The 14,532-nt window shown below is 38.2% G+C and overlaps 1 protein-coding gene across 3 annotated transcripts in view; it reads right to left on the bottom strand.

Moving 5' to 3' along the window:
* Window positions 1-3,049: 3,049 nt before the first annotated feature.
* BCAP29 (B cell receptor associated protein 29) overlaps window positions 3,050-14,532 on the bottom strand; it is a 46,320-nt gene continuing 34,837 nt past the window's right edge. For all 3 annotated transcript variants that reach the window (XM_037745110.1, XM_017546823.2, XM_037745109.1), the window contains exons 7-8: window positions 11,821-11,921; window positions 3,050-5,171 (exon numbers count right to left, since the gene is read on the bottom strand). In XM_037745110.1, coding sequence (XP_037601038.1) covers window positions 5,136-5,171; window positions 11,821-11,921 — 137 coding nt within the window. In that variant the 3' untranslated portion in view covers window positions 3,050-5,135. The remainder of the gene's footprint in view (window positions 5,172-11,820; window positions 11,922-14,532) is intronic.

Genomic DNA, 14,532 nt, shown 5'->3' with positions numbered 1-14,532 from the left:
CAACTTTTTCCTAACTTGTTTACACATCAAGCTCTATGTACTATCTTTGTATATGTAACGTGCCTGAATGTTCTTGTGGTGTTTGCTTTTATTGCAGTGTACACCATACTAAAGACAAAGAGGGAGATTTGTAAACTTTTATAATGTGAAATGCACAGCTATTGTGGGGGTGCAATGCATGATGCTGATTAACTAATAATGGTTAAGTCAAATATAAAAAGTTGAGCATGCAGAGACGTAGAGGATGTAATTTTTAATTAAGATCCTAACATAAAAGGCAAAGATACAAAGATTTTGTGCTTTTAAGCCATATTGATGGTTTTTTATTCATGTCTTGGGAGCTGAGACAATGCATTGCAGTTATCTGGTGTCATGCACAGCAATTCAGGACAGGTGTAGTGCTGTATGGTGTCAGGGACACAGCCTCCTTCTTGTTGCTCCATTTCGCATGTCCTCAACCTCATGACCCAAGACAGTGCAGCACCTATGTTTCAAGAGGCAGGGCAGAGGAAGAAAAGAAAGAAACTAGCCCCACATGACAATCCTACCTATTTCCACTTACATACAAGGAGATGGAAAGTGTTTTTCTGCTTGGCAGCTGTTTATAAAAAAAAAAAAACAGGAGCACGTATTACCACAGGCGAATGAAAGAATGGATACTGGGGGACAACCAGTACCCTCTGCCACAAGCATCTATTGCAGGATGTCTCCACCTTGGCAACACTGACATTCTGGGTGAGATCATTCTTTGTTTCAGTCCTGTACATTAAGAATGTGTTGTTGTGTGTTGTTCTGTGCATTGTGGAATGAGTTTAACGGTATCCTGGCTTCTATCCACTAGGAGCATTCTCGTGGTTATGACAACCAGAATGTCTCTAGGTATTGCTAAATGTTCCCTCAGGATGACTTCTCCGCTTCCTGTTGAGAACCACTGATTTACTGTTTGCAGGAACTGTGTTAATCACTGAGGAGACAAACCATAAATGAGATCATTTCAGACGGTAATAAGCACTATGATGAAAATAAAATAGGGTAAGAAGGCAGATAGGCCTGGGATGCAACATTTACCACAACATGCAAATGCCCTGAGAGGGGAAAGAGTTTGGCTTGTTCCAAGAAGAATCAGAATGCAGGTATGTCAGGATCTACATCCTAGGGAAAGAACAACAAAAAGAATAGAGGTGTGAGTGGCAGGGCAGGTGGACTGAGTTGAGGTTGGAGAGTAGAGGGGAGCCTGGTGAGGTCTTATTCATTTAATCTTAACTGCAGTGGGAAAGAATTGGAAGACAAGCAGGAAATGACATGATCTATGTTTTTTTGTTTTGTTTTGTTTTTGTTTTAAGCCAGGCGGCTGCTGAGAGCATGTATATGAGATAGGCATCAGGGAAGATACAGGGAGATGAGGTTGTTATAGTCCATGTGAGAGATGATGATGGCTTGGAGTTAGGCAGTAACAATGGCAATGGAGAAATACAATTGAAGGAGACAAATAACTAAGACAGGAGATGGCTAAGGCTATCTTTGGCTTATCCAAATGGCTAATGGGGAAGATGGAGTGGTGTTAAAGGGTAACTGTTTTCCACACACCTTGAAATTCAGTCCAGGCCATTACAGAGCTGTCTTGAATGCTCCTGTATTAGTTTACTATGGCAGCAGTAACAATCACAAACTTCATGGCTTGAAACAATAAGTTTATTCCCATAGTTCTGGAGGCCAGGAAGTCCAATATCAGTTTTATGGGAGTCTGCAGGGCCATGCTCCTGCTGGAAGAGGCCCTGGGGAAAAATTTGTTCCTTGCTTCCTCCAGCTTCTGGTGGCTGTCAGCATTCCTTTGCTGTGACTCCATCACTCTAATCTCTGCCTCTGTGGTTTCTTTCTCCTCTGCTGTGTGGTAATCTCTTCATTTGCTTCTATATAAGCACAGATGAAGGTGCATTTAGGGCACATCCAGACTACCTAGGATAATCTTTCCATCTCAAGACTTTAATCACATCCTTTGCTATAGAACATTCCCGGGTTCCAGGAATCGGTATAAGGCTATCTTTCGGGAGGTCATAATTCAGCCTACCACAGCTTCTATAGTGTTTGAAATGATCTCTGGTGGAACTAATAAAGTCATGTTTGTGTAGAGATGAAAGTGTAAAGAAACACTGTGAAAGTAATTTTTAAGATGCCGTTCAGTAAGTAATGTTAAAAAAAGAATTTCATAAGTGGATTTTCAAGATTACTAAGAAAGAAATGAAAAAATACAGGAGGGTTCCATGGACTCTAGACAGATCATTCTGGACATTAAAATCGATGCTTAAAAGCACAGTTATATTCACACATTGTATAGTGGGCACTCAAATGCACAATGTGTCTGTCATGTTAGTAGGGCTGGGCATAAGCTGATGGAGGCACACAGATGGGAGGAACAGCGAGAAGGCAGTGGCCACTGGAATGGGACTGCAGAACCAAACCAACCCACAGAGGGAGGGTAAGACAACAGGCTCAGGTGCATCCAAGTAGCTGTGGCTAGCAGTCCAATGAGGAAGCAGGAGTGACACTGCAGGAAAGCAGAAATCACTAACAACTCCAAAAATGGGTAATATTTAGAGATCCAGGCAGGCTGCTGGCATCAGGATAGTATCTCAGAAAGTAGTAAAACTTTAGGCTCTTGACTGGGATTCCAGGGTAGGACTCGGTCACGGAAAGGGAATCCCAGTTCTCAGGATACGACAGTAAGTAGCCAAGAGAGGAACTTAGGCCCTAAAGAACAAGGCATGAATCTAACTAGCAGCACTGGGGTCCAAGATAGAGCTGGACAAACAACAAGGATAACTCATGCCAAATTCTGGATTGCTTAGCCAGAACCTGGTAAGTGCTACTTCCTAAAGACCAGAACCTCCAGTCGATTTGCAAGTAGGAGGAAAGTCTGATAAAACTTTATGTAATTCTGATGGAAAAAGGCAAGAATAACATTCCTGTATTTGAATTTATAATACAGTCTAAGACACAAAGAAGTCATTACTAACAATAGGAAGGAAAATAATTTAATATGCAATATAACTAAATCCATGAAATAAATATTTACTTCTGTAATACAATTGGCTAAACACCATCATTAAGGAGAGTACTAGGAAGAACTAACAAACATAGCATGTGAAACAGTTGGGTATGGTAGTAGAGCGCACAGACTCTGGAGCCACAAGTGGCTAATATATTGCAATATTTTCTCTTTAGCAAATTATACCTGGTCTGTGCATAAACATAAGAACAATATGTAGGGGACCAGGATATCTAAATTATAGACTTACACCCTGGCCCTGAAACTAACTAACCATGTTACCTTGGAAAAACTGCTCTAACTTTTGAGGTCTAAAGATTCAGTCTTGTAAACTTGAGAGGGTTGAGGTCCGAGGTCCTCTAAATGTAAACTTTAAAATGCTTTCTTGGGAATCTTTCAAATTTTCATGCTCTTCAAAGGACACCAGACTTTCTCCTTACTATATAGTCTCAACAACTTGGAGAATCACTGTATTATCTTAGTTTATATAGTAATGCTGATTTAAATTTTATTATTCCCATTTTTGAGACGAGGAAATAGAGGCCTAGGCTAGCACAGCTAAATAAGCGGTAAAGTTCGGATTAGATTTTACTCTGCCCATTTTAAAGCTGTGCATTTTCTATTTTTCTGTAGGTTATTCTGACACTGGACTTAATTTTCACACAGTAGGCTAGGATTCCAAACACTCAATATCTATATATTTACCCAGATAGCTCTTACTTCGATATTTCTAAGTCTATACTTTGAGCTAACATTTGTTCAGTTCTCTCCTATTTCAGCACTCCCTTTTCTTGTTATTTATGGTGTTGTCAGCCCATATGGTCTAACTCCCATTTCTTACTCCTGTTGAATGTCTCCTACATGTCTGTTTTTCAGCAGTAACTCCTGACTTTTATCTGAAATAAAATTTTTATGTACTTGCTCACTTCATCCACTTTACGATGAAAAAAATTAGCTAGATGTGAAGTTGGTGCTAAAATTATAATAAACAGAGGATGAAACAAAGACAAGAGAAATAAAAACTCCAGTAATTTCTTTCTTTTTTTAATATTTAGGTTTTTATGAGACAAGGAAGATGATTTCATGTCTAAACACAGGAACAACTTAAATCATATTAATATTACAATCACTGCCATCTTCTAAAGGAAATTCTAAATGAATATTTGAATGGAAAGATAGTATTTAATATTAGCTTTCAGAACATAGAAACATCTTAGAAAAACTGTGTGATACCAGTGTATGTATTTTGAGGTAATATTTATATAATTAGGTACTCTCACAACCAATGGAAAGAAAATACTGCTTTTTGGATATGTGCTATGTTAACTTCTAAAGAATGCTACATTGTTGTAAAATAAATTCAGTGCAGTGGTATGGCAGTTATGCAAATATATGTAAACTCTATGACTAGATTAACTTGAAACAGTAGAGTGGTTACTAATCACGTGTCATTAATACAAATGTCAACAAAAAACAGTCCAACATGTGCAGGGGCACAGTAACAAAAATATAATTAACAATATCTTATTAGAGTAAACCATAGCATCATTAGGGTTAAAAAAAACTAAGGTCATTGTTTTTTTGAGCTCTTCCTTATAAATACGGTGGATAACTCTGATAGTTACCCTTATTTACATTCCCTGTGTACAAATTTGCTGATACTGAACACTATTTTCAAACACATTGTCATTGGATTACATAGATTATTATTACTGAAAACTCATCAAAGCTTTCAAGGCTATTAATGGTTTCATGCAACTTAAAACTTCTAATTTTGAAAGTAACCAGCTAAAGAATTTTCTCCTTTTATTGGTAACAGCCACCATATACCAGTGTCATTAACAGTATGTAAATATGGTATTTAACATGCTTATATATTTCTTAAGAGGTGGAATACAGATTTTACAATACATCTGAAACATCATCAAATATTTTGATAATGCCTTTACAATACAACCTATGTGTGGCATGAAAAAAATTACTGATAGGTCTTAGTGCATTTTTCTGAACTTAATTTTAAACTTTCTAGAGGCTAACATAACAAATTTATCATTTTGACATGGTATATCGCAAACATCTTTCATAAAGTTCAGAGTCTTTTCTTGTTGCCTCTTCCTAAACGATCCTGTAAGAAGAAAATATGATTTATGTAGTATAGCAAAGAGGAACAGATTCATAGACATGACAAGGACTTTTAAAAAACATTCTTCTATGTATAATTATGAGAATAATCAAATGTGAAACAAAAGGATTGAGAAAGTCTAAACTTTTAAAAACTAGAAATTTGTGGTTTTTACTTGGAGGTGAAAAAGAACACTCTTGGTAAGTTCATTTTTTCCCTTGCCTTCATCTATCTTGCTTTGGTTTCACAGGTAACCAGGAAAACATGATTTTGAAAATTCTCCTACTGTGAACCTAATGAAGGTTTTCGGCAAATGAAAGAAAGAAGGGACAAAAAAACCCAGCTGGGGGTGGCTTTGGTTTGGTCCTTCGGATATTTGCCAACTGAATTGACTTCTCAAATTATAGTTGGCTGATCATGTTATAAAGATGACTATAACACATCATTTAAAACTGAAGGAAAAAGGAATAGAAATGAATCTTAAGAGATCACATGTGCAAAGAAAGTAAATGTCTACATCAAGTAAAAGATCATATAAAATGAAGTTGCAGAGAGTTACTGCTTGTACAAAGAAGTTCGTCAAGCACTTGTTCAGGCTGAACGTTAATGCTTCCATAGCAACTTTAATAACATTAACTTTTGCAATCAAATAAGAAGACAAGAGTAGAGGGGGTAAACATACTACTTTCACATGTTTGTGAAAGTATGTGGCCCCTTTTGCTAAAAATCAAAGCTTTAATGATGCTATTATGGACAAGTCCCTTAAGTGATGGCTGATTTTCCGAATGAAATTTAAAAACTGGTAGGTGCTGATGGGTTTTTGTAGCCAATAATCTCTAGTTAGTTCTGCTTTTTCTTTTCTTTCTTTTTTTTTTTTTTTAGAAGAGAGTCAGGGCAAATAAGGAAACCAAAGACTACACATTTTGAAGGGACTGTGTTTTCTAATATTTACTTAGTGCCTATAACAGGGAGGGGACCTGATGGGGAAATCCCAAAAGATTTAAAAGATGCAAATTCAGATCTGTTTACTGTAAAGAAACCAGCATTTCCCTCTTTAACCTTTGTTTTCTTAATATTTTAATAATCCTTTGTTTTATGATTGTTCTACTGAAAGTATGTCAACTATGTAAAATTCAGAAAGCTAGTTCCAAATAACCTTAGGATATAATTCAGTATCTAAGATTACTTTGACAAGAGAAGTACATTTCATGAGGACAATTACTGTAATTCTAGCCCTTTGGGGGGCCCAGGTGGGCAGACTGCTTGAGGTCAGAAGTTTGAGACCAGCCTGGCCAACATGGCAAAACCCAGTCTCTACTAAAAATACCAAATTTGGAGAGAGATCCAAGATGGCCAATTACTAGCAGCTCGGGATTGTAGCTCCTAGTGAAAGCGCAGAGAACGAGAGGACATCACACTTTCAGACAAATTTTTTTTTGCTCACAGACCAGGAGATTCCCAGTGGAGGGGCCCCACGGGTCGCCAGCACAACTCTTGTGGCCGGCCTGGCAGTTCCCGGTGCGGAGTGAATAGGACTGGCTCCCCTTTTGGTCGATGTTTGGAGCTCCGGGAAGGCAGAGTCGTCCGTTCAGCTGATTGAAAGGAGGACCCAGGAGGGAGGCCGGACCGGAGATTCCCAGGCAGAAAGCACCAGGAGTCTTGGCACCGCTGTTTTGGACAGCGCAGTGGGTTACTCGGACTTTGGCACTGGGAATCAACAAGTTGGATGTCCACTCAGAGACCTAATTTGAAAGTCGGTATTTACGATGATAGGTGGATAAATTTACAATGACAGGAAGAAAACAGCGTAAAAAGGCTGAGAATATTCAAAATCAGAATGCTTCTCCCTCCACAGGGGATCACAGTTCCTCATCAACAAGGGAACAAGGCTTGATGGAGAATGAGTGCGTTCCAATAACAGAATTTGGCTTCAGAAATTGGATAATAAGAAACTTCTGTGAGTTAAAGGAACATGTTCTAGCCCAATGTAAGGAAACTAAGAACCTTGAAAAAAGGTTTGATGAAATCCTAACGAGAATGGACAATTTAGAGAGGAATATAAGTGAATTAATGGAACCGAAGAATACAATAAGAGAACTTCGAGAAGTATGTACAGGTTTTAACACTCGAATTGATCAAGCAGAAGAAAGGATATCAGAGTTTGAAGGTGAACTTAATGAAATGAAACGAGAAGGCAAGATTAGAGAAGAAAAAGTAAAAAGGAATGAGCAAAGTGTACAGGAAATATGGGACTATGTGAAAAGACCTAATTTATGTTTGATAGGTGTACCTGAATGTCATGAAGCGAATGAATCCAAGCTGGAAAGTATTTTTCAAGATATTATTCAGGAAAACTTTCCTAATCTAGTAAGGCAGGACAATACTCAACTCCAGGCAATCCAGAGAACACCACAAAGATATTCCTCAAGAAGAGCAACCCCAAGACACATAATCATTAGATTCACCAGGGTTGAAATAAAGGACAAAATTCTAAGGGCAGCTAGAGAGAAAGGTCAGGTTACCCATAAAGGGAAACCTATCAGACTCACAGCAGATCTCTCAGCAGAGACCCTACAAGCTAGAAGAGAGTGGGGGTTAATATTCAATATCCTCAAAGAAAAGAATTTTCAACCCAGAATCTCATATCCAGCCAAACTAACTTTCATAAATGAAGGAAAAATAAAATTTTTCACAAACAAGCAAGCACTCAGAGATTTCATTACCACCAGGCCTGCTTTACAAGAGCTTCTGAAAGAAACACTATACACAGAAAGGAACAACCAGTATCAGTCATCCCAAAAACTTACCAAAAGATAAAGAGTATCTTTATAATGAAGAATCTATATCAGCTGATGGACAAAATAGCCAGCTAGCATTAAATGACAATATTAAACTCACAAATGTCAATATTAATCCTAAATTTAAATGGATTAAACGCCCCAATCAAAGACACAGACACACAAGTTGAATAAAAAGTCAAAACCCATCTGCATGCTGTGTCCAGATCTATCTCATAAGCAAGGACACACAAAGATTCTAAACAAAAGGCTGGAGGAAGACTCACCAATCAAATGGAGAGAGAGAGAAAAAAAAAGGAGTTGTAAAGAAGGACATTACATAATGGTAAAAGGATCAAAGTAACAACAGGACTCAATGATCATAAATATATATGCACCTAATATTGGAGCACGCAGATACATAAGACAAGCTGTTAATGATTTATAAAGAGACTTAGACTCCCACACAATAATAATGGGAGACTTCAACATTAATATTAGACAGATCAACGAGACAGAAAATTAACAAGGATATCCAGGACTTGAACACAGATCCGGAACAAGTAAACTTAATAAACATTTATAAAACTCTCTACTTTAAATACACAAAATACACACTCTTATCAGTACCACATCATACCTACTCACAGGTTTAAATGAAATATTGGTTGGCTGCTTGTTTGTTATTTTCTTCCCTCATTTTTTAAATTTTTTATTTTTTTTCTATTTCCATAAAAATATATATATATATATACCAAATTTAGTCAGGTATGGTGGCATGTGCTTGTAGTCCCAGCTACTCAGTAGGCTGAGGCATGAGAATCACTGGAGCTGGGGACGTGGCGGTTGCAGTGAGCCGAGATTGTGTCACTGCACTCCAGGTGACAGAGTGAAAAACTGTCTCAAAAAAAAAAAAAAAAAAAAGGCTCTCTAAATCTGAGAATCTTATACAGGGTCTCATAAGAGACAATGGGTGGGGGTTGAGTAGCTGAATGGGAAAAAATGTAACCAATCAGGACATAATAGCATTTTATTACTGTGTAGAGCTATTCTTGATTAGAAATATGTAAAGTGCTTTGTTACACAGGATCTGGTTTAATGCTCATGATGTATTATAACTCTCATTAAGTAGTAAAGTAGCTGAGGAGCATAGATGTCAAATGAGTCACCGGTAGGTTACAGAAGTGGTAAACTATAGAGCCGAGATTTTGCTTTCCTTCAGGGATATTATGGGAAATGGTTTTACAGGCAATGAAAAAGTACACACACCAAACAGTATGGTAAGGCACCTCTGGGATTATCAATAGCAGAAAAGCTACTACCACTCCTTGGGCTGGAGGGATGAGGGTTACGGAGCCCAAGTGCAGGCCAGTAAATAGAAGCTGCCCAGTGGGACCTGAAACCATGGAGGGAAGGAACTGGAGCCATAAAGGAGAAGGTATCCACAGCAGAGAGAGTAGAAGAAATCCCTGGCTTTCCCCTTCCTCCTGCGTTCAGTCTGCTAGTGCCTGCCATTGGCTAAAACTGCCCAGAAGTCAGACAGCAAGGGAGTCTTGGAAATGGACCTCCCAGAGATACAGAGTAAAGCAGTGGTGACAGGAGAACAGATCCAAGAACACACAATCCAATGACCAGCAAAAGGCCAAAGAACATAGTGGTTAATGATGGAGGTTCTGAAGAAAGATTCTCTGACTTTGTATGCTATCACTTTCTAGTTACTTTGGGTAAATTATGTAACATCTCTGGGTCTCAGTTTCATCATTCACAAAATAGGGATATTAAAATAGTTTCAATTATTGGGCTGTCATGGAGAGGAAATAAAACAACATATCGTAAGCCCTTAGCCAAGTGCTTAGTCCAGAGCATACTCTCAACAAATTTCACCTATTAAATATTTCAAAAACTAGATACAGGCAGAAATTAGATCAAGTCCTGAATGTACTATCAAACAAGGCCCTATTCTTGGCATGGTGTTTGGCATAATCTGGGATGGGGTCTTTTCCACATAAGCAGGTATAACAACTATTTTCTTGGGAAGGGATCGCCCTTAAAATATTTCTACATCCTTTACCAAGAATGCAGAAGCTTTAAGCTGACTGTGGCTTTTTTTGTGGGGAGGAAATGGGTTGAGGGAATCTCACTGTTATATACATTCTTCAGAATTAATAGAACCAATGGCTGTTACCACAGTGGAGACTATCAATGATGGACACTGGCAATAAGAAATTGAGGGCATACTTCTGGTTTTCCTTTCTCCATCCAAGGATATAAACATGTCTGACATCATGGCAAGGTCCACTATTGTCGATACTCATCCTGGTTGAGTAAACCCTAAACTCACAAATAGGAGGAAGATGTTGTATTTCTAGGCAAGAGGTCTGTGAAGTGACTTCTTCACTTTCCAGTGTGGATCTTGAAAGATGCCATGGAATAATTATTAAGTCCTGATGAGACAAGCAATTTTAGGATCTCTGTTTTTGAGATGGGGAAGGGGTGGTCTTGCTGACAATCTACCTATCTGCTCCAGATCATGTGAACTGAGCCCTCAGTCTTGGGATTGGAGCATAGAGAGTATTCACCTTTCTCTGGCTACCTTGTCTTTTTCTTGCTATTGTTAAAATGGGCTAGTTAAACCAAACATGCAAACCAACTGGGACTATCAGATTACAAATACGTGCTTTGATTACTTCATGACTGGCTCTAAACCAAGGCCAAAGTGGCTGGTTAAGAATAAGTCATTCTTTTGGCAAAATTCCTACAGAGGAAGTAATATAGATGATGATGATAATAGCTATCATTTATTGAATGTTTACTATCAGCTAGGCATAGTGCTAAGAAACCTACACATTTTATTTAGTTCTCTTAACAATCCAGTGAGCGAGGCATCATTATTGTTCCAATCTTATACATGAAAGAAGTGAGCCCCAAAGGGATGCTATAACCAGCCTACGATAAAAAACCTTAGCATGCGGCCTGATATGGGTACGTACTCCAGGTATGTCCAATTCCAAAGTCTATGAGTATAGTGTCTGCTTGCCTTGGGCCAGGAACGGTGCTGGGCCTTGGAGATATAATGACCATTAAGATGCTGAAAAATGTGTACAGTGAAAAAAAGGTATAATTTGTAAAAAGCCCTAAATGAAAGCCATAAAGGCTGCCAAGTTTTGAAGACAAGCACAACCAGTCTGTCAAGGGAAGGCTAGGGCTGCCTCTAGAATGGTCTCTCTCCGAATTGATCAAAGTGTGGCTGGGAAATCAACTCAGGTTACTGGCTGGCAGCATAAGGGAGGGAGGAAACACAAGCCTAACAGGGATGAATGTTTCTTTTCTTGGATTAGAGAGGAAGAGAAAACCTATGGCCCAGATCTGACTTTGTGGCTTTAACAATGAAACATTTTTTTCTGTTTCCATCTTTCACATCAATATTTGGAGGTCAATAATATATTTGAATGCTATAGTCTTTGTCCTAATATGTCTGAAATACTGAGATAAGAGTAGTGTGATGTGGAACTTGAAATTCTGGCCTCATTCTGGCATGAATATGGCAAACATCCCAAATAGCAAAACTCAACTCTTCTAGAACCAGTCTGTTTTCCAATACTGCCATTTTTGTGGCTTACTTATTTTGCTTAAAGATTCACCAAAACTGGAATGCTGTAAGTATGTATGTCAGCAATTACTTATAATTATCTTGTATTTTCCTAAAATGTCCTCATCTTTACCCTCTAGGTAAAAATGTGGCTTCTTTAAGTCATTTAACAAAGCCAGGATTTAGTATATCATCTGGATTAGTTAAGAACAAATAACCCAAATAATTTACTTAGGTAATTACTATTTCAAAACTCTTAGGCGCATAAAGTGAGTGTCACACCCACCTGAAGTTCAGAGTGTTCTTTCAGGAGTTGATCATATTCTTTTGAAAGTCTCTCTGATTGCATCTTCATTGCCGTCACATCATTTTGTGCCTTAGAAAGGGCTAGAAAATATTGAATAGAGTTTTATTTTTATTTCAAAATAATTTCAAATTTACAGAAAAGTGCTTTTCATATCAGCACTTTCTAGACAGTATTGTCAAATGTTCTACATAGTTCTACCTCTGTGTTGTCAGTATGGTAGCCACTACTTAAATGTGGCTAGTTTAAGTGAGGACCTATATTTTCAATTTAAGTTAAATTAAATTTAAATAGCCACATGTAGCTAGTGGCTAGCCACGTTGGACAGCACAGCTCTATAATTTCCTCCATGTTCCTTCTATAGCAGCACAATTCTAAATAAGGTACTTAAAGATTGATTTTGACAAATTTAATGTGATGTCACTTGCTAAACGTATGGGTCAGGTATGGAAGATGCTATTGGTGATGGTTACATTTCATTAGAACGACTTTCACAACATAAAGAGTTATACATTAGTTTTCAATTTGGGTTCTACAAGGCATTTCCTAGAGGCTGCTTGAAACTATGATACATTTTTCAAGTATGTTTTATCTTCAGAACTCAGCAAAAAAGTTTAGGACCCTAGACTTCTGGTACATAAAATGCACAGTAGATTCTACAACTTAATAATGGCTGACTGGTCTGCAATGGTGTTTTTTATTTTTTTCAAGACAAGGTCTTGCTCCATCACTCCCGTCAATTTTTAAATTTTTTATAGAGATGATGTCTCACTATGTTGCCCAGGCAGGTCTTGAGATCCTGGCCTCAAGTAATTCTCTTACCTCAGTCTTACAAAGTGCTGGGATTACAGGTGTGAGCCACTGCACCTGGCCTACAATACTGAGATAAGAGTAGTATTCTTAAAACTACAATGGTAGTTTGAAGAATGTTGTTGTTATGGACTGAATGCTTGCCTCTCCACAAAATTCATATATTGAAACCTAATCATCGATGTGATGGTAATGGGAGGCATGGCTGGGGAGTGATTAGGTCATGAGGGTGGGGCCCTCATTAATAAGAGATCCCAGAGAGCTGCCTTTCCCTTTCCATTACGTGAGGACAGCAAGATGGTATGATCTAAGAACCAGGAAACAGGCCCTTGCCAGACGCCTGATTTACTGGTGCCTTGATCTCAGACTTCCCAGCCTCCAGAACTGTGAGAAATATATTTATGTTGTTTATAAGTTACTAAGTCTATGGTACTTTCTATTAAGACAGTTGATCAGGAGCTTGTAATGAACAGGAGTTGATCTTAATGTTAAAAATAATTTATACTTGAATTTCCAACATGAATAAACTATTTAATACATTTAATATATCTCAGATATCAACCCAGGAATTCCTTTTTTAAAAGACGCTAGAAAACCACTTGTACAGCCTGTCCAGGAGTTTCTTCTGGTTATTAGTGGTATAAAGCTATTAATGAAACAAATGCAGACAAATACTGTTTTTCTGCCACTTGTTAAGCCAAGGTATCAACCGTGTTTCTTATTTCTTTTTGTATTTCAGTAGATACTAATAAATCTAATGCTTACTATTGCTCCAATTAGGAAAGGCTATTATTGTCTAGACACATCTTGGACTCTTTCCCAGTCCTTTATCTCATTTTATAAAAATTATAGTATTGCATTCCTGGATGCCTTCCACCTCCTTTTGCAACTGCATCTGTAACTAAGGGATTATATAAACTTGTTATCTGACATGTGAATATGCTTTATTTTGAGCCATATTATTTTGGAAACAGCATATATAAGAAAAATATTATTGGACAAGGAAGCTTTAGATGATAAATCTAAGTTGCTATTTCAGTTTTCTTATTTGCAAAAAAGGGCTGCTATCAGTTGCCAGTGGCTTTATGGAAATACTGAGATATTTCATAAGAATACGATGAATCTAGCCAGTGCTAGATTCAATGAGAGACTGTTACGTCCTAGGATATGGCCCATTAGATACTTTTAAAGGCACATGCATCACTTATTAATATAGAAAATAGCTTCAACCAATGTTAGTTACACATAGTAAGCAAAAATATTTGTTGTCTTTCCAAGTGTCAAATGTACACTTATGAAGCTATTTGCACAGTGACAGGAGCTGGTGAGACTAATATACTGTGTACATGTATTGTACCACTATGATTTCTACCGGAGAGAACAAACACTGCCAGTTAAGCTCTGCCAGGAAATGGAAATTTTTAGAGGCATTTGCATGACAGCTAAAGTTGGGCTGTTGTACCATAGCTGTAAGGATAGAGCCAGAGGAAAACATTTTATCTGAAAAATTTCCATATGTCTTGTGTGGGTTTCTTTTCAATTTATTTGGTTCTCTTTTTGAGAATTTAAGAGTGTGATAGGTGGAGTGGAGGATCCAAGATGGCCATTTAGGAACAGCTCAGGATTGTAGCTCCCAGTGAAAGCGCAGAGGGTGAGTGGACGCCACATTTTTATTGCCCACAGACTAGGAAATTCCCAGGTGGAGGAGCTCCACGGGTCACCAGCGTGGCTGTTTCGGCCAGCGCAGCTGTGCCGGCTGGTGCCGTGCTTCACCCCGTGCGGCTGCTTTGTCAGCACCCCGGAGCAGTGGTTCTCTGTACAAAATACACCGGTCCGGGTGCCCCTTTTGGCTGGCGATTGGAGCCACGGGAAGTCGCCCATTCG

The sequence above is a fragment of the Cebus imitator genome, unplaced genomic scaffold (genome assembly GCF_001604975.1).
Source record: "Cebus imitator isolate Cc_AM_T3 unplaced genomic scaffold, Cebus_imitator-1.0 Scaffold192, whole genome shotgun sequence".
In the NCBI taxonomy this organism is placed as follows: domain Eukaryota; kingdom Metazoa; phylum Chordata; class Mammalia; order Primates; family Cebidae; genus Cebus; species Cebus imitator.
The sequence above is the reverse complement of the archived record's forward strand: the minus strand, read 5'-3'. Positions and strand labels throughout refer to the sequence as shown.